We start from the raw sequence: 20,299 nt of genomic DNA, 5'->3' as shown, positions 1-20,299 counted from the left end.
ATTAGTGGGACTTGCAGAAATACTTTGCGTAGAACTCTTAGTTGCTAATGGCGTAGTTCCTGAGGCTGAAGTATATCTGATTTTGTACTACCTTTACATTCATACTGAGGTGAAATTTCAGATCAATGCATAGGTGAGAGAGAGAGAAAAATGATTTTTGCAATGTGAGAGACCATGTTCTCATTTTAATTTTTGGTTTATCTAGACATTATTTCATATTAGATATTTCTGATTTAAATCATATGTATTCATCAAAAAGTAATTTATTTTGTTGCGAGTCCCTGAGATTAGTATAGCAATTCCTCCATGATTGCTAACAGCACTCTGCTTCAGGTGAACCAAAGAAAAGGTGCTCAGTTCTACATTCTGGTAACCAATTATTCCCATATCATGCAATACCCAGGCAGTGAAAACTTAAAATAGCTTGCACTAAATAAATAAAGCTATGTAAGTATATAAATGTTATTTAAAACGTAGATGCCAGTGTTCAGGTTCTGAACCTTCTCACAGGACTTAATTTGGAAGCCTAAACAAGAAGAGTATTTTCCTTTTAAAAATCTTAACACTGTGGTCTTGCAGATGTGAAGCATTAGGTTTTGCTTAGTGTGATTAATTTATTCTTTTTTGTTTCCTCCTCTTGGTAATATTTTTGTATTTCTAGTGTGGTCTTTGCAAAGGGCAAATTCTTAAGGGAGTCTGATGGCATCTTGATAAATCATGAAATAAACATCTTCAAAGGCATCTTCCTAAAACATCTCTCTCTTTCCAAGAATCTACAGTTAGTGATGGATATAGGGAGGAATGTGTGTATATGGGGAAAAAACCTGAGGGTAGCCATAGCATAGCCCTTCCTCCTTATAAAAAGTGCTGCTGAACCTCTACTTCAGTGAAACTTTTTGGCACATTTTGCTCATCTGGGAGACATTCACAGTGGAAGTAATTGACAATTTAGTCTAAACTTATTTGATGGTTAGGTTTGTGGGATTTTCCTTCCCTTGGGCTTCTTACAGTTTCCTTTATTTAGATATTGGTTTAAAATTTGTTTTGAAGGCTATGTACTTACCCTACCTTTTTCAGCTTCTTTATTTCTAGTGGAAGTGGTGAGAGGCTCAAATCAGTATTGCCAAATTTGTGACTGTGTATAGAAATTTCACACAAACTGCATTAAATGAGCATATTTAAGGTTAAGAAAACTAGTGCTCAGCAGTTGAGAAATGCCAGGCTACTGTCATCTATTGTCACTGCTTCCAACACCAGTTTCTTTGGTTAGCATCTGCTAATCCCCCCTGCTCTAGGTCACTAGTTGATCTTTTCTGTGCGTCCGTATCTCTTTAGTACTAATTCACAATATTGCTCTCCTGGCAATATTGTGTGAAGTTTAGCTTCTGTCCTTTATAAGATAATTCCATAGTCTCCCCTCTATCATTGTCTACCTTTTTTTTTTTTTTCTCCTTTGCCAGCCCTCAGTCCAGCCTCTATGATCACAGTCCCTTCAAGTCTGTTTAGATTTTTTTAAAAAGGAATGATCTCATTAAAATTGGTTGATTTCAATTGTTTTCTTGAATAACTGATTAGATTAGGCAGGTGTAAAGATAAATTTTTCATAAAATAAATCTGCAACTGAAAGTAATGTAGAGACTGTATGACAAACATTTAATTACATCCATGTTACTATCATATTGTATTTTAACTGACCCAGATTGACCCAGTTTGCACTTTTGTGGTGGGTTGACCCTGCCTGGGGGCCAGATGCCCGCCAGAGCCGCTCTATCACTCCCCTTGTTCACTAGACAGGGGAGAAAAAGTACGACGAAAAGCTTATGGGTCGAGATAAGGACAGGGAGAGATCACTCACTAATCATCGTCACGAGCAAAACAGACTGAACTTAGAGAGGGAATTCATCTAATTGCTCTACCAAGCAAAACAGAGTAGAGGAATGAGAAATAAAATCAACTCTTAAAACACCTCCCCCCACCCCTCCCATCTTCCCAGGCTCAACTTCACTCCCGACTTCAACCTCCACCCCCCTCAGCGGCACAGGGGGACGGGGAATGGGGGTTATGGTCAGTTCATCACACGTTGTTTCTGCCGCTTATTCATCCTCAGGGGAGGACTCCTCTCATCGTACCCCTGCTCCAGCATGGAGTCCCTCTCACAGGAGACAGTCCTTCATGAAATTCCCCAACGTGAGTCTCTCCCATGGGGTGCAGACCTTCAGGAGCAGACTGCTCCAGCGTGGGTCCCCCATGGGGTCACAAGTCCTGCCAGCAAACCTGCCCTGGCGTGGGCTCCTCTCTCCACGGGTCCACAGTTCCTGCCTGGAGCTTGCCCCAGCATGGGCTTCCCACGGGCCACAGCCTCCTTCAGGTGCCTCCACCTGCTCCGGTGTGGGGTCCTCCATGTGCTGTAGGTGGAATCTCTACACCCCCTCATCCTTCCTCCATGGGCTGCAGGGGGACAGCCTGCTTCACCATGGCCTTCACCACGGGCTACAGGGGGATCTCTGCTCCGGTGCCTGGAGCACCTCCTCCCCCTCCATCTGCACTGACCTTGGTGTCTGCAGAGTTTCTTACATCTTCTCACTCCTCTCTCCGGCTGCAAAAGCTCTCCCTCTCTCTTAAGTGTTTTTCTTCTTCTTAAATATGTTATCACAGAGGCGCTGATTGGCTTGGCCTTGGCCAGGGGCGGGTCCGTCTTGGAGCCAGCTGGCATTGGCTCTATCAGACACAGGGGGAGCTTCTAGCAGCTTCTCACAGAAGCCACCCCTGTAGTGCTCCCCCAGCTACCAAAGCCTTGCCATGCAAACCCAGCACAACTTTTCACGGACTCTACAATTTACAGATGTGTTAATGAAATTGAAAACTGGAAAGAGGTGTTTAAAAAAAATTAATGGAATAACTAAATTTGATCTAAAACCACTTTGGCCTGGAGGGATATACATCCTCAAAGTAACAGGAACTTTGTGTGTATTTTATTTAAGGATTTTAAAGTATCGTTACAAAATAAACCAACTCAGTGTGGGAAGTGTGACATAGTAGACGAAGCATAAAAATGTTTTTGGTAATCCAGCAGTTCAGAAGTCTTACAGGTATCTTCGAAGTATTCCTATTTCATTGTGTTTTTTCTGATACTATGGGTATTCTTTCACTACAGGTAAATAAGAACTAGAGTTCCAGTTTGTTGTAAAAAAGATGGTCATGCTCTCTCCATCCCAAGCCCAGTGTTCTCACCTTTTGCCTTGTGTTGGAAACTCTGTCTGTCCCTTATGTAACTCTGTAGCTGTGGGAGTCTGCTCACTGGGCAAATCTAATAGCCACATTTCCTGGAGTATGTGTGGGGGTGTGTTAGGGAATTGAGGTTTCTTTTAGTTTTGCCTCTCTGAATTGATTTGCCTTGTATGATTGCTAAGGCTGATGCAGGAAGCAGTAGAAATTTGCAAGGCAACCTACTGTTGCACCCGAGTAAATAGTGTGTCCCTAAAGCCTAAGTCTCTTATCCTTGATTATACTAAACATACTCCTTATATTTAAGCAATACTTCCTCTTTCTAAACGTTAATGTAGAATGACTTAAAAACATTTATGAAGAGTCAGGCTCAACTCTCAGCTTGTTTCTAATTTTCTTTTTCATAGTGCTTTTTGTTTAGTGCTCTATCTATATTGTTTCTAGACTGAAACATTAGTGAGTACTGACTGTAGCTTACTATCACATTGACACTAATTCCAGATTTTGCTCACTTGACTAGTGTTTGACTGTGATGATTGTCTAACAAGTTGCTTGCCATCCATGTCAGTGTTCTTTATTATGATATTTTCAGGATTCATTTGAATTCATTTTTATGTAAACATCTGACATTTTATGTAATTTTGATTGCTTGGTAAGAACTCAGTTGAAGTGGATGTGGCATGTTGAAGCATTGCTGATTTCTGTCGCAAATTAAGTTCTAGTTTATTGATACTGGTTTTGATTATGGTATTTAATGACATTTGTCTTCTGGAGGATTTACTGATAATTGAAATTTCCTGGATTTTATTTTCTTCATAACTATTCATTAAATACCAAAATTTGTCACAGAAATTCATACGTGAATATTAGCAACTTCTCTGTTTAAGAAAAAAGTGATGTGGTTGTGTGAAACAACGTATGTAGGTGCTCTAGGATCTCTACTACTCAGAATATTAGGTCAAACTTTGCATTTTAATGGTACGTATATATAGGAAGATGGAATATAGATTAAAATTGACTCAGAAGATATAGTAATTAGGTTAAATTAATTAATGTTCTAGCAGGCACTTACCATATTTTAATTTATTAAAATGAGCAATTGACTTTGTTTCTGCTTGAGTGTTCCAGTCTTTGATAGTTTGAATTCAGAAATACTGTTTTGAGTGGTCACGGGCAATTGCCGCATATTCTTTTTACAGCCTTCTCCCAATTATATGTGTATCTGTGCTGCATAAGGTTGCACTTTATTGTGGGTTGCTGAGGGTTAGCCGCAAAATTCAGCATTGGGATTGGACTGAAATTTCTCTAATTATGTTTGCCTTTCCAGTTTAAATTCTGCTCACTCAGTCTTAAACTATCTCTAGGTCAATGGTGTCCATTCTTTTTTGACTTGAAGACAATGTGAAAATAAAGAGGAGAAAGAAGCTCATCTTTAGCAAGCACTGGCCAGCACGGTGTTCATCACTGTCAAGTGGCTGTGCAATTCCTTCCACTTAAGCAGTGGGTGCTGCTGTTCGGAGTCCTTGGTGGTGCAGAATTAGCACTGTTGACTTCTGTGCCTTCACTCCTCTCAGACAAAAGTATGAAAGGGGATCACTTGGTGGGCTGCTCTGAATTCTAGGTCTTCTGAACTGCTTAATCCAAGCCGGAGATTAAGGATGCCGTAGTTAGTAGGAGGCTTTTAGCTTTTGCTTTGGTTTTTTTCCCCTTCTTCTTTTGGGGTGTCCTGGGGAGGAGTAGCACAAGCAGAGCTAGGCAAGCTTCCTCCCTGTACTGAGCAGAATACAGAGCAGAGCTATTTTGTGATGTGGCAGATCAGAAGAAAGGGAAAAGGAATCTTCAGCTGAGAAGTCAGATGTATTTATGTAGTGCTATCATATCCAGATTTTTACAGGCATGTTCTGTTTTTCCAACTAGAAAGCTTGTCTTGATTAAATTTGAGGATTTAGGGTACTGGTCTGGAATTTCAGACACATCAGCAGCTTGATCTGAGCAAGCTGCAGGGCTGCTGGATAATCACAGGTCCTGAAGCAGTTCTTTGCAAGTAGGTAAACTGAGGTATAAATTAAATGTGTTCTGGACATTTCAGATTCACTGCATGTACACAGGTCATCTGTGCAGTATTTTCAACATATTTCCAGTGCATCCCGTGTGTGCATGTTGCACAAAGAAAACAAAGATGCATTGTCTTTTGAGATTGCCTTCTACCTTCTTCGTCTAGAAAGGCATGTTATTAAAATTTAAAATTTTGCTTTTATGGTTCTACAAATACACTTTCAAATTTAGAAGGGCATACACATTTTCATAGCACAGTTGTCAGGAACTAGAACTTAGAAGCTCAAAGGCTGCAGGTTGGGCTCTACTGATCCAGAAGTATTTGTAGGGGAGAATGTAACACTGTCTTTATTACTAGGATCAGTCAAGATCTGGCTCTCATCGCACGGGAAATCAACGATGTAGCAGGAGAGATAGATTCAGTGACTTCATCAGGCACTGCCCCCAGTACCACAGTAAGCACTGCTGCCACCACCCCTGGCTCTGCCATAGACACTAGAGAAGAGGTAGGAGATCTTCATGGAGAAATGCATAAGGTTCTTCCTTTTCTTTATTTCTTTTGCTTTTAGCATTTTGCATAGCCTTTTTTAGTTATTTCACTCAATCCGTATGCATGATCTCCACTTTGTTTTTTGATTTAAAGTTCCTTTACGTTTCAATGAACAACCCGGAAATTATTCTATGAACACAGCTTGTCAAAAGGATGCATACTATCTGTCTGTCTCTTTTTTTCCACGAAACATAGGACAAGATAGTTATTTGTTTCTTACTTGTCTGTAGCCTTAGATACCGTTGGATAGTATCTAAGTGCATTTAAAGATACTAGTGTGTATGCACGAATATATATAAATGTATGCATTTAATACTTTGCATAGCTATTAAAAACAAAAAAGTCCCTCTTTTCACAGGTGACATACAAGTTTCATCTTCTGAACACTGAAATACTTAGGTACCATCAGTTAACAATAACTTTAGATTTTCTTTCTTAATAACATTGTCAAAAACTGCCTTGAAATAAGTTTGCCTAGTGCTTCTAATAATTGTTATTTTCTTTGACTATCTCTGGTGTGCTCTTCTATGAATATATTGACTAACTTGTTCTAGTAACCATCACAGGTCTAATGCTGGTAAACACGTTAATCTGAATTTCAATCATCACTTTCTACCATATTACAATTCACCCTAATATGTTGTAAATGTTTACTGCATTTTTTTCTTCATAGTATTCCTTTCAAAATGTGTTTATTCATTTTTGTGTGCATAAAGTTTGGTTAATACATTAGTTTACTGTGTGTAGTATAATACTGTCTTTTTCTGTGGAAAAAAAGATATAAACAGTGATAAGAAAAATTATAACTGCACTCACATAGATTTTTTTAATTCTCATCGACTTACAGCTAAACTTTAAGGAAATAAAGTTCTCATTTTCTCAGATCCAGTTAGATCAGTCTGATTTTTATATGATTAAATAACTATTTTCTTGTCTAAAAACTATTGTACAGCGCGTACATACTGCAGGTGGCAGTATCTCCTTTAAGTAGGTATAAGTGTTTCTGTAACGCTATGACTAATCTGGAAAAAAACCTAAATTTGATAGTACTGTGCTTAATTCCACAGATGTATCCCATTAATTGAAGGAATAAATTATTCAATACCAGTTTATAGGTAACTATTATGTTAACTGCCCATAAGCAAAATTTCTGTGGGGTAGTGTAATTTTGCCATGTATGTCTGGTATTTGCGGGGGGAGGGAGGAAGGTATTGTTACATAAGAGATGCATCATTCTATACTATACAGGACAACAGAATGATTTTTATTTGATAGGCTTCTTGTAAACTGTTTCAGAAGAAAAAAATATTAATCTGATTTTTGCATGTATCCAGTAGGTTTCATAAACTGCATTTTTCTTTTACTCCTTAGTTGGTTGACCGAGTATTTGATGAAAGTCTCAATTTTAGAAAAATCCCTCCACTAGTGCATGCCAAACCACCAGAGGGGAATGGTCGACCCAGTGATGCTAGGCCTCAGATAACAGATGCCCTTGATCCTCCAACAATTACACGGAGAAGGACTTGGAGCAGAGATGAAGTAAGTACACAACAGGATTCTCTCTAGTACTGTGTCCATTTTAAGCTTTTACAATTTTTCCCCACTTAAACTTCTAGAGATTATCCTTTCTTTCCTACCTGTAGCAGGTGGCATTAATACTGGAAAAAAAAAATTCATTTGCAAAATGTTCAAATATGATTGTTTGTATATGATAGTAATTAAAACACAAGTATGATTTTTTTAACATTTTTTATTTAGTTCCCATTAATAATATCCTTTTTTAATAAAAACTTATTGCAGGTTATGGGGGACAGCTTGCTATTGTCCTCAGTCTTCCAATTTTCTCGCAAGATAAGACAATCCATAGACAAAACAGCTGGCAAAATCAGGTGGGTTTTTAAAAATTATTGTTATTACTGAAAATGTTCTCTCATCAACATTCCTACTAGTAGAAAAGATATGTGTAATACAGATAGAGCAAATGTATGTAGTAGCAACTTGTGTTTTTAAAAAGCAGTGTTACCTGTGGCTTTTTGAGCGTTCAGAAAGATTTGGGATGAATATTTTTTCCATTATTGCTTGTGTGTATTTCACATTATATGAAGATAAATATCAACAGAGTTTACATGGACAGAACAATATCCATCATACTTCTGGCAGAGGAGTGGTTCCTGCATAAAATGTCACAGTAGCTAACAGGAGCAATAGACATGTCAAAAATGATATCATGTTGCTCTACTAGCAGATCCATTCCACTTGAATGGGAGCACAACCATTTGGTGACCACTTTAGTTGACAAGAATAGATGAAAATTCTAAATACAAAGTTCAGGCTTGTATAATTCACATGTCCTCCTTCATGTGTCTGTGCAGTTAACCATTTGAAAATAGAGTACATTAAAAATAAGAAATTGATTTGGCTGAACTTCATGTATAATTTTCTGAATGTGAGAAAATATTAGCTCTGTAATTGATCAGTTTGTCTAGGAAGTGTCAGCTTTGAAATCTTAGATGGGTGACAGATTAATCACCAAATCACAAATTTATTGCAGCATAGGGTGATGTAACTAGTAAAAGCAGCACAATACTAACGTATCTGAAGATTGCATTCTCATGGGAGTTCCAAAAAAGACTTGACCATAGAAATCAAGAACAAAAAAAATTATCTATATAAATTGGTAAAAACTATAGGTTATCTGCCATTTCTAGTCCTGCTATTTCTAGTAGGAAGAGTATCACTGGGTGAAGCATCAGTCTTTAAAAGCCTGCAGCCCATTCTTACTAATTCTGTTCTAAGGGGTTTCGTGTGTTGTTTTTACTGGTGGTTACAGGTAACATTTGTGAGTACCTTCTTTCTGCTCTCGGAACTTGGTCCTGGAATGATGTTGATCTCAATTCGCTTTTTCCAACTACATTTTGGGGCTGCAGGATTATAATACTGGAAATACGCCATTTGCTGCTTTTCCCACTTTGGTTTCCCTAGATATGTACTTTTATGTATCATACACGTTTATATACATCATATTTATTTACATCTCCTTAAGCAAAAGACATAAATGTCTTTTGCTATGTGAATTTCAGATACAAATGAGTTTGTGAAATGCAGGTTTACAGTATGGCTACTCTCAAAAGCTGTGCCAAATTAACACAGTTAAACTTCATTATGCAGAATTTATTATAAATTATGCAAAAGTTCACAACTTGTTCAAGTTGAATCAACATCTGAGTGCATGCTCTCATTTACTTTAATAGCTGATCTCAAAAAATGAGCAAATAAATACACGCGAAGAGGCACTTAAGCTTGACCATTCTTTGGTAGTCATTCTAAAAGGCATTAGAAATTTGGAAATAGAAACAAAATATTACATTCCATTTTGTTTTGAGCATAATCCTCTGGGAAAATACAGTGACATCCATAAGGAACTCTGCTTACCAATATTTTTTTTTTTCCTTTTAAAGCTGCATCATTGGAACAAGAATCTTGCTTATTGACTGACTTATTTGTGGTAGGCGTCTAGGACGATATGTATCTTAAAATGCCTCAGAAGCAGTAGATAGTAGATACTCCACTTCTTGCGTCATGTTGATTTTTCTTGATGGTTGGCAGTTTCTGATCTGTAAATGTGTTGCTAGCGTATCTGTATTTTACTTAACATAAAAAACTGAGTTCAATGCAGTGAGTTAAAACAGATTTATGTATGCAAATTCATCCTGAGAAAAGCAGGTAACTATAAAATCAAGTCTTACACTTTTCTGATTAATTTTCTGAGCTTAAAAGGTAAGTCAGCTACATTATAATGAATGTAATAATGATGTGATCATGTATAATTATAAATTAAAGCATACCTATAAACATTTTATATACATTTAAAGAAAGTGGCATTGCTCATTTCTGTAAAAATATAGTGGAGAAACTTTCATTAATAAATAACTATTTAGTATATTCCCCAGACCTGTGATCTAAACTTCCTTTCCCTGCTCCTCAGAATGGATTTGTATAATATGATGTTATTCATAATGTCATTAGTTTTTGAATCAGTAAACCAATAGTTTTACAATTGTTTTTTAGAAAGCATATAAGGCAGCTAGGACCTATTACAGATTTTACCTTAGCTTTGTTTTGAGGTACGTGAGTTCAATTAACTAATGTGCTTCTACTCCTTTTTCTGGAGTTAAGCCAGTTAAAATTTCTGCCCAGAACAGATACAATGAGAATCAGTCAGGATTTGTCAAGCTACCAGTTCTGTATTTTTTCCAGAGTGCTTGAACCTGAACAGAGAGGAGAAATTTTAGAGGCACCAATAAGAGTAAGCCAGTAGCCCTGACTGTGTTTTAAAAGTCCTCCATCAAATTTTCTTGTTCACCAATGTAAACCCCTTTCCCGAGAACACAGACACTATAGAGCAATTGCGGTCCGTACAAATTTCATCATACATATTAAAAGATTGTATCCTATCTAGGTCCAAATGGAGAAGGACATGCTTCCTGTGAATGTGAACACTCTTCTTTCTGTAGTATGTTAGTTGCAGTAGCTAGCTTTACAAAAAGACCAGTTTCACTTTGGCTAAAGTATTAAGAACATAAATATTTTCAGTCATTCTTGACAAGCAGATCTATCAGAAATTAAAATAAGCTAAAATCAATCAAAAATAAATTAGTATGAGGACAAAAGGTAATCTGTATCTTTTTGCCTGACTAGTTTCTTCCCCACTTCATTAGAGCTGCCATTTCTGTTTTCTAATTTATAGATAATGTTCCGAGTTCCACTGAGTTCTGTCACGGTTCCTCCCTTATATTAAGAAGTAGGATTGAGAGAAGCTTTTGATGCTGTATTCCTCACCTAGATTCTCCTAGTGCTAGCCAAAATGGGTTTTTCCCCCCAAGTCCTAGCGTGGTGTTCAGATTGAACCAGATTCAAGTGTCTGATTCTTTCCTTTCACCAAATCCTCTGTATGTTTGTAATTTTCTTCAGAATAAGGTCATGGCAGAAATTCTGCAGCGTTCTTGCCATGTATCCTATAGGCCGTTCTTTCCTAACAAATTATTGTAGTGGCTTCTCAGGAAGCAGATATGCAGTTTGTTTGCTTTTCTGTCTTTTGTATGTTATAATGAGTTTGCAGGAATTATCAGAGACGATGGAGGGAAGAGGTAAGTAGGTTTTGCAGTGAGAAGACCTACATCGTTTTATCAGTGGTCTACAATGTAAATGCAGTGTTATTGGCTTGCTTTGCAGTCAGGCAAAATCTAGGCAAAGCATTCAGGTCAGTGCAGGTGCTACTTGTCAGTCTCTGCAGTTTGCTGGGCACCCTGCAAAGTGCAATGAAAGAAAAATGGGGACTGAGCACAACCAAATAAAAAAGTTCAGGCAGATTTGCCCCAGAAAGCAGGGAAAGGAAAGAGCAGAAGATGGCAGGCATTTATAAATATGGTCTTTTAATGTACAGAGTATGGTTAGAAGGAGAAAGAGCAAAGGAGATAGAGATGAAGAGCCCCCCAGGATATTAAAATGTACTAAATGAAGAATTGAAAAAAATGTTGTAAAAAGTAAGTAGACTTTCTAAAATTATAGCAAAACCAAATTGGCCTGTCCAGTTTATAGTGGAAATAATAACATTTTTAAAATTACTGTTTTCATTTTTTCCTTTTTTTTTTTAAATAAAATGACCTATGAAATGGAAAGCTTTCAAATTGTAAGAGAAGTAAGAACGTTATCTCTAAAAGAGAGTAAGACTGAAAACACCACCTACACAAGCGAAGGCATTAATCACATACATAACAATAGAAGTGTTTTAATATAACATGAGCAAGAAGGTAAATGAAAAAAACAGTGTCATAGTAACTTCTATATTTTTCCTACTAGTGCTGTTTACTGCTACATAAAGCCTTATTTCCTATGTTCCTGCTGATTTCCAGAGTGATATAAACGCTACTAAAGTATGGAAAATATAGATCCTCTGTATACTGAATCCAAATATTTCCAGGAGTTGCCTGGTTTTTAGTGTAAGATCCTATAAAGGATTTAATTGGCTCTGGTTTTTATTTATTTATTTAAACTCATCAGTTTCAGGCAAGTCCTAAATTTTCCATTGTAATTGGACTTTCTGGTTTCCAGGTTTGCAGTTGTACAGCTTCGCAAGCTTTTGCACTCCCTTCCAGAACATAAAAGCGATCTTGTCAGATCTCTGATGATTAACTTTATGACACTACTTAAGGCCATAAAGTGTTTCATGTTTTCTTCACTGTAGTTTTGATTACTTTTAATTAATTTTTGCTTCCCCAAGAAAAAGTATCTATTAATGTTTACTCTTTGTATGTTTTGTACATGAATACACTAAAGTCACTTGCAGGAGTGGTCATTTGCCTCAATCCCATGACATTGTGTCATTAGAGTAGCACTTTTCGCAGTGAAACATCTGACAAAAACATGTTCTGAAGCAGCAGCGAGTGAAGACCTCAAAGATAGAGGAAGAGTTAAAGCAGCTTCTGGAGGGGCTGTCTATGGACATCCATGTACTGATAACACAGGGTACACATTTTGACAAACTAGACTTTCTTGAGAGGATTATAATAGTGGGATTTTCCATAGGGTATCAATAACTGAAGAAAGATTAACAGAAATGCAGTACTAATTCTCCCATCTTTCTTTCAAATTCTTAGTCTCTATGAGATACAAGCTATCATGAAGTTCTACCTTAAAAATTATTTCCTCAGAGACGAACTTACACTAATAACTTCTTTAAAATGTACTACTTTTTGGTCATAATTTTAAATTGGTTGGTTGGTTTGCTTCCAGTTTTACTGCAGCTATTCTTGTACTCTGACATACCAATTAGACAAGAAGTGGATTTGGATTCCTCTGTCATCATGGCGTCACTTAAAAAAAATGAATACCCAGACCTTAAATACTCATACATTTATTTTTTTTCAGTTGTGCAAATGTAGATAGTTAAATGATCTTTATGATATGACAATGAAAACAAAAATTATTTATCACAGCAGGGAAGCAAAACATTAAGAATGGGGAATCTGAATTTTTCATCTGAAAATTCAGACTCTCTATGGTTGGATTCTGTCAGTTTTCAATATTTCAGATTATAGTTTTATTCAGTGCTCCCTATGCTGCTTTCTCATCTCATGTATCTAATCTTTCAACTTTAGTTTGTTTATTTCTGTCTATTTTAAACATATTATTCTTGAATTTCTTTCTTCTAGAATATTATTTAAGGACAAAGACAGAAATTGGGAAGAAATTGAAAACAAGTTGCGAGCTGAAAGTGAAGTTCCTATTGTGAAAACTTCAAGCATGGTATGAATAGTTATCTTTTCTGGATTGAATGAGCCTCTTATCTAATTTCTAAATCATCAGTGGAGGAATGTGATATTTTCAATGGTATAAAGACAAAAAACTTCCAAATGTTTTATTTGGACATTTGGTATATTTCAAGAATAAGCCTAATCTTTTTTAATAATTACTAAGACTTACTATCTTATAAAGAAAGAGTCTTAAGTAATTGTTCAGGGGAAAGTCTCAGAAAAAGAATGCAATAAAAGGGATACAAACTATATGTGGATCATCAGTACTTTTGTGTAACAAAAGGTAACAACCACTAGTTTGAACATTGGATTGCTTTCGAATGAACTTGTTTTACAATCAAAAGACTATTTTACCTACTGGTTATTAGTACTTGATATAAAATAGTACTATTAATAATGATTATTAATATTTAAATAAATAGTTGTATTTTGCTATATGTGAATGAAAATAATCTGAAGGCACATTGCAATTAAAGCACTCTTCAATGAAAAATAATCACGTTGATTTTGTGTGGAAGTGATAACCGTTGGGTACCAACTACAACTTTAGTTGATTCATGTAGTCTTCTACGCCTTCCTGATGAGGGCCATTTTGTGACCACGCTGTGTGACAGCATAAGGGTTTCCTAGTACGCTTCTCCTCTGCTTCTACACACAGAGCATAGGGTTTGAAAAACATCTCTGCATGTGAGAAAGGGTGGAGAGTCTAGCTACATTATCCTGTCTGGAGTATCATGCTGTTAAAGATGTCAACTTACAGTTTTCTTTTCTGATGGAAAGATGGGAGAAGAAACTCCTTCTCACATACTTTGTACGGGACTGCTCAGAAGCAAAATGTCAACACATTTCCTCTGGCATTGAACTGGCTAGCACTTCTCTCTTAGCTCATTATAAGTTATTAAACTCATCCAAATTGATTTTTCCTGGAGGTATTAAAAACTTGGCCCATAATTTCTGCAGAATGGTATATTTTTTAAGAGCAATCATTAGAAACTGACAGGTTTGGGGTTTTTTGAAGTTTAATTAAGCAAGTTACTCATGGAATTTTCTAATTTTAGAAATATGATAAGGAGTTTCTCTTATCCTACCCATTTCCAGAATAAGATCGGAGTTTGGCTTTTTATATTCTAAGTGCTATGAATATGTGGTTTTAAGGCATTCTTTAAAAAGGCAAAAGATTAGTGGTATATATATTCCTAAGTTCAGCATTTTACAAAATTTTTTTTCAATGCATTAAAGCATCTCACATTGTTTGAAAGTATGGGTTTTTCTTTGTCTATGCACTGATTTTCAAGTTTCTGCTCAGTTTTCAGAGCAATATATTGTTCAAATCCAGTACTAAAGCAGTGCTTATTTTTATCACAGAATGTTATTAAAATTAACAAAGGACAATTGTAGCCAATGTTTGTTTTGTCCTTGGGACATTTATGTCCAGCTCAGATGTGCAGTCTGCTTAAAGATAATCACTTTGTAAAATCCAAGGTAACCAATCTCTTTGCTACCGACAAAAATCACATTACTTAGTACAGAATGGGTTTCTGAAATGGGTTAAATGGGTTTCTGAAATCAGTGCCTTTGAAAATTCTCAGCTTTTGAAGACCACTGGTAGCTCTCCTCAGTAGCTGGATTAACAGTACCCTTCAGTGTTGGATCTTTCAATTGTAGGATTTACATATTTATAATTTAAGATGTGGTACATTTGTTGTCCTGTTTCTGAGTGCGTTGCCGTGGCTACGTCTGTGTTAGCAAGTAGTGCAGCACAGAGGAGAAAAATCCGTAAGGCAAGAGTGCTGAGGACCCAACACTGGTGTGCAGGGTCTCGTGGGCACCGGGCCCGGTGGTTGCAAAATCCCGAGGCAGTCATCTTACTGTTCTGACTCACATCTGAAGAAGATTATAAATCACCCTGTTCCATTAATACTGTGTTCATACTGTAACTTCCGTTTAAAGATTTACTGTTACTTCCCCCCATTTCTACAGAACCATGGCATCTGTCAGTCTGTGCTTGAGAAGTAGCGCAGGCAGATGAGCAAGGGACAGAGTGAGGTTTTGTTGATCCTAGCAATCAGCCAGTGCAGAAGAGCTCGTGATTTCTGAGTGGGCCATGGCTGTCCAGCCTCAAGCACCCCTGCCTGGGACCTGTGGGGGACATTGCTGGGCCACCAACAGCAAGGGAGGGGGTTCTTGATGCCAGGAGGGACAACCCAAATAGCATATTGCAAAGGTTGGGGAGAGCAATTGTTTACTACTGCTAGGTAGTTTGAGTCTCGTTTCTCCATAATGAAACACGTTTGTTTCTTTCCCAGGAAATATCATCAATCTTACAGGAGCTGAAACGAGTTGAGAAACAGCTGCAAGGTACAAATCTTTTTTCACTTTTCTCTTTCATTGTTGCTTGTTTAAAATTTTTTAACTATATATATCTATCTCATAAAAAATTACCACATTTTATTAAAATATATTCACAGTATCAGTTACATACATTAATATCATATAATTGCTGGCACATTTGGCAAAGAAGCATCACTGAATTATTTTAAAACAGAAGATTGATGATACCTTTTTATATGGGTGAGAAAAGGCTCAACTAAAAGTGGAATAGTCCAGAGAATCCCAAAGGAATTATTTGTGAAATATTCTTAATAGAAATATTTTTTGTGGGTAAATATTGAAGAGTGGGTGATAGAGAATCCTGAGATTAAGGCTTTATAAACTAGTCCTTGCACATCAGTAATACGCTCATGTGTAGCACAATTCAGTATAAGGAATGCACTGGGACCATAATCTATAGGAAATCTCAAAAAACCCAACTTCATCTGATACAATAAAATGAAAATTTAGGATGAGCTCTTGACATTTTCCCTTCACACTACTGAATCCATTCTTTGTAACTGTATGTTGTGCTTACAGAGTCTGCTATTTAGACATATATTGTGTTTATGAAAATCAACTTAAAAATTGAGTATATTTTTAAAAGAAGTTGCAGTCTTATTTGTGTATTGTTTATACTTAGTTTATTGTTTAATTTGGTATGGTCAAATGGATTAGTGGTCCATGCCTATACGCGATCATTATTGTATTTGTTGTAAATTTCCTATATTTGTTATTTTTAGTATTCAAATTTAATCCTACCATAAAATGTTTTTTAAAAGAATGTTTCGGGATGAATCATTAGACACCTCTAGAGACAAATTAGTATTTGTTTCATGCTCAGCTATAGTTAAAAAATGTTGGTAATAAATGTAATAAAAAATTGTTTTATTACAAATTATATTGTGTTTAGAGAACATAACAAAGAAATAAAGCCCAGAGAAAGAGGCCAAATCATTTGCTTGTGTACGCAGTGGTGTTCAAATAGATGTTAGTTCAGTTAATAGTACGGTAAAATGAAATTGTACTCGGTGCTTCAGTGTGCCCTCACTATGGGGAGGGAGAGGGGCAATGAGTCCATCGCTTATGCATTAAAAAGGATAAATGATTGATCTTTTATATAAAATTCATTCAATCATGGAAGTAGCAGATATGGATATTTGGGGCAGGGTGGGGTGGAATGAAGCATAATAGAATGCTAATATTGGAGAACAAGACCCTTAAACATGGCTAAAAATCCCATCTTTTGGTCCCTAATCATAGATGGTTCGTCATCTCTCCTGTCCATCAGGCAGTGTTTAGTTTGTGCAGTTTCATTTCATCTAAACTTTTGATACATGTAAATGCTTTTAAATATATGTAGCAGCTACATATATGTTGGATACACCACTCCTTTGTAGTGAGCAACACATGTAAAAGCTCATGTCTGTCATCATAAAAATAAAAATGTTAAACCAGGATTTTCGTACTTTTTATGGTAACAGAAAATTGTATTTTTTATGGTTTCTTCCCTATCCCTTTCATCTTTTCTTGATTGCTTAGCAATTAATGCTATGATTGACCCTGACGGTACCCTGGATGCTCTGAGCAACTTGGGATTCGCCAGCCCCATCTTACCAGCTCAGCCGAAGCCGAAGTCCAGTCCCGTTTCCCAAAGTACCCACCCTCAAGTGCAGCCCACCTGCCAGCCCGAAGCCCGGGCTCTTCGACCTGCCGCCGTCCCTGTTGCAGCTGAATTTGAGAATGCTGAATCTGAGTCAGATTTCAGCATACATTTCAATAGGTTTAACCCAGATGGGGAAGAGGAAGATGCCACCTTGCGTGAGTGACATCTCAGTGTTAATACAAAAACCTTTCATGCGGAATGTTTAGGAATAAAGAAAAAAATATAATATTGGTTTTATAATTTAAAAAAGAAAGGCTTGGTCAAACAGCAGTTGTTTTATTAAACCAGTTTTCTTTAACTGTGATGCTTTGATTGTCACACAAATACTTTTCAAATCATAAAGATATGCATAGATACCAGTGTAGGAAAGCAGATTGTGGCGGGTTTGCCCTTTGTGGTTGTGTGCTTTGCAAAAGAATTATTATATCAGCAGTTTTCCCTTAATAGATTTATTTCTTTTTAAAAGCCATGCAAGCAGTCTAACATTTAATGTTACTGAAACCCCAAATCTCTTTGCCAAACTGCTCTAATGAATGGACTTCCTCCACTAAAGTTTGTACAGAACTGTTGAACAGTTAATTTGATTCTGAATTAGATGATTTATATAGGAAACATTATCTTCGACTACAATGACACATTACTGCAAAAGGTAAGACAGATTTCAGAAAGCATTCATTCTTGTGTACTGAAAATCTCAAACAGTTCTGTGACTTCTATAACCTTGTTGCTGCATAAATTGTCTTGGGGTTTACAAAAATCACATATTATGTTTGCACTAAGATTTGCTGGGAGTGATAGGTGAACATATCAAATATCATTAAACAGCAAGCAGTGTTTCGGTGTACATAGAAAACTGATAATACTGTACTTGTATTATCATTGCAGTGTTTTAATCCACTTTCTGAAAGGACTATTTGGCACTTTTTGATCTTCTTCAAATGTCTTTTTGATGTTAATGAAAGTAGAAGTATTTCATATCTCATTTCTGTCCAAATGGTTGTTGAAACTAGGAAACAAATTTAAGCATACAGCAATGTGGGACATTTTAAAGCATATTAAGGCAAATGGGCTCTCACCAGTTCAAATGCAACATAAGCTGATGGAAGAAGTTACTGTTTCTTGGAATGATCATGAGATGTAAAATTTTCTTTAGGGGACTTGGAAATAGAGTTGTCATAATTTGCTTGATCAATAGATGCACTCCCAAGCAAATGATTTTATTTGCTTCTGTATATTTTCCTGTAGTCTTGCTAGTAAAACTGTCTCTGTCTTACATATTTAAAAGGATTCTGGAAGATGACTGCTAACGTAGACATTTTGCTTATACCACTGAAAAGCAAGTCTATTTAAAGTTTCCTATATAAGCCTATTTTCCTTATAAGTTGTCCCAGTAACTTAACATTCGGAAATAGTAATAAAAATAAAAGTGAATTACTTTGTATTTCCAGAACACTGTAACTTGGAGGAATGTTATATTTCTGTTAAATGTAACTAATAGACTGGAATTTTCCTATGTTTGCATCAGTCTCTATATATTAAGGTTAAAGATACAGTTTTGCAGCTTTTATGAAATGGTCTTTAATATTTCAGCAATAATCCTATATGACATTTGTTTAAAAAAACTACTTTCTGTACACTTTTAAATTGTACAGGCTTTCAGAAGTCAATAAGAGTTGGACCAGTTAATAAAAATGCAAAAACTTTTTTTGTAGAGATGTAAAAACAAAACCACTAATCTGTTGTATAATGGATTTCATATTTTCTTTAAAAAAAAATTAAAAGCAAACAGCCTTCATGTATGACTCAATATGCGCTACTCCAGCTAACTGCAGAAGCCTGAACTACACGAGTTTACAGAGGCTACAAGAAAAGTTTTAGAAGGTGCAGAAGGGCAAAAATAAGTTGAAACTAGAGCTAGGTGTTGAAAACCGAGTGTACCAAACCATCACCATAATTCCTTCTTTTGTTTAATGCTTGGGAACATAATTTTTCCACAGACTCAAGTGGAAAGCAGGAAATGGCTAGGAAGGATTAAAGGCACAGGCTCTTCATGCGAGATTCTGTTTGTGTTCTTTCAGGCGTTTACCTTTACGTTCTGTAATAAGCATTTTGCATTACTATGTTCTTATTTTGTATGAACATGTTCTCCTTATTTATTTTTGTTACAGTTATTATGTATGTTATTTTGTTATATGCATTTACAACTCCATTTTTAAATAAAGTGTTTCTGGAACTTTACGAATGTGTGAATATATAAATGAAAGCTGGGAAGTTCACCCAGTCTTTCTGCAGTCGAACTTCCCTTTACTGAAATAGGAAATGACATTTTTTCATAAACATCTTATCTCTGGAAGAAGTTACATGATTGCCACTGCTGCATCATTTATTCTGTGCTGACAGTATTGGCTGGCTTTCCCATACTCAGGTTCATTTCCACGCTTGAATTGATTTTTGTGTGCGCAGCTAGAGGCAAAAGCAATCCAGTATGCCAATCCCCAAATAGTGACTGTGTTTCTCTTTGTAGAATGAAAGTAAATGAGATTTAATGCACCTGCCAGGTGCAACAGTAGATGCTTTTCAGACTGCTTTCCTTCTGCTTCATAGATTGGAAAACTTTACTGAACATTCTAATTTGGCTCCAGACTGGTGCCTTTTTTTCTTCTGCCCCAGCTTCGACTCCATACGTACTTGCCTGCAAGACACTAAATTTCCTCTTGTGTAGCTAGCTTCGTGCAAGAACAAAACTGTGAGTTTAGTGTAAAGCTCCCAGAATTTCTTCCCAGGTTTGGCATTTCAGCGTTGCCAAGCTTTGCTGTGACTTGGCAGCAGCCAGCTCTCATCTTGCTTCTGTGCACCTGTGTTCCCTTTGCATCCCCAGCCAGGCGGCATTACGGCTGCATTATGGGCACACAGTAACACTCAGTAGCACGCGGCTCTCGAGGGCAGGAGATTTTTACCAGTGTTCAGAGATGCCAGTTTGGTATAGTCAAAGACGTGGAAAAGTTAGAAGGGCTTTCCAGGTGCTCGGGACTGTTTCATATTCTCCAACTTCCAGGGCTGCTATTGTTTCCTCACTTGTTGCCAGTGTCCCTCTACCTTGGCAGATGAAGTAAGGGGAAT

At 36.7% G+C, this 20,299-nt stretch overlaps 1 protein-coding gene across 9 annotated transcripts in view; it reads left to right on the top strand.

Annotated features, from left to right (window-relative positions):
* Positions 1 to 19,405, top strand: part of CEP170 (centrosomal protein 170) — a 99,156-nt gene extending 79,751 nt beyond the window's left edge. For 6 of the 9 annotated variants that reach the window (XM_054821072.1, XM_054821071.1, XM_054821064.1 and 3 more), the window contains 6 exons: positions 5,639 to 5,816; positions 7,202 to 7,369; positions 7,631 to 7,719; positions 13,042 to 13,135; positions 15,450 to 15,501; positions 17,056 to 19,405. In XM_054821072.1, coding sequence (XP_054677047.1) covers positions 5,639 to 5,816; positions 7,202 to 7,369; positions 7,631 to 7,719; positions 13,042 to 13,135; positions 15,450 to 15,501; positions 17,056 to 17,342 — 868 coding nt within the window. In that variant the 3' untranslated portion in view covers positions 17,343 to 19,405. The remainder of the gene's footprint in view (positions 1 to 5,638; positions 5,817 to 7,201; positions 7,370 to 7,630; positions 7,720 to 13,041; positions 13,136 to 15,449; positions 15,502 to 17,055) is intronic. The other 3 variants (XM_054821073.1, XM_054821067.1, XM_054821070.1) reach the window with 2 other exon arrangements.
* The last annotated feature ends 894 nt before the right edge of the window (positions 19,406 to 20,299 follow it).

This window comes from Grus americana, chromosome 3 (assembly GCF_028858705.1).
Source record: "Grus americana isolate bGruAme1 chromosome 3, bGruAme1.mat, whole genome shotgun sequence".
Classification (NCBI taxonomy): Eukaryota; Metazoa; Chordata; class Aves; order Gruiformes; family Gruidae; genus Grus; species Grus americana.
Note: the sequence above shows the minus strand (reverse complement) of the source record. Positions and strands in the feature narration are given on the sequence as shown.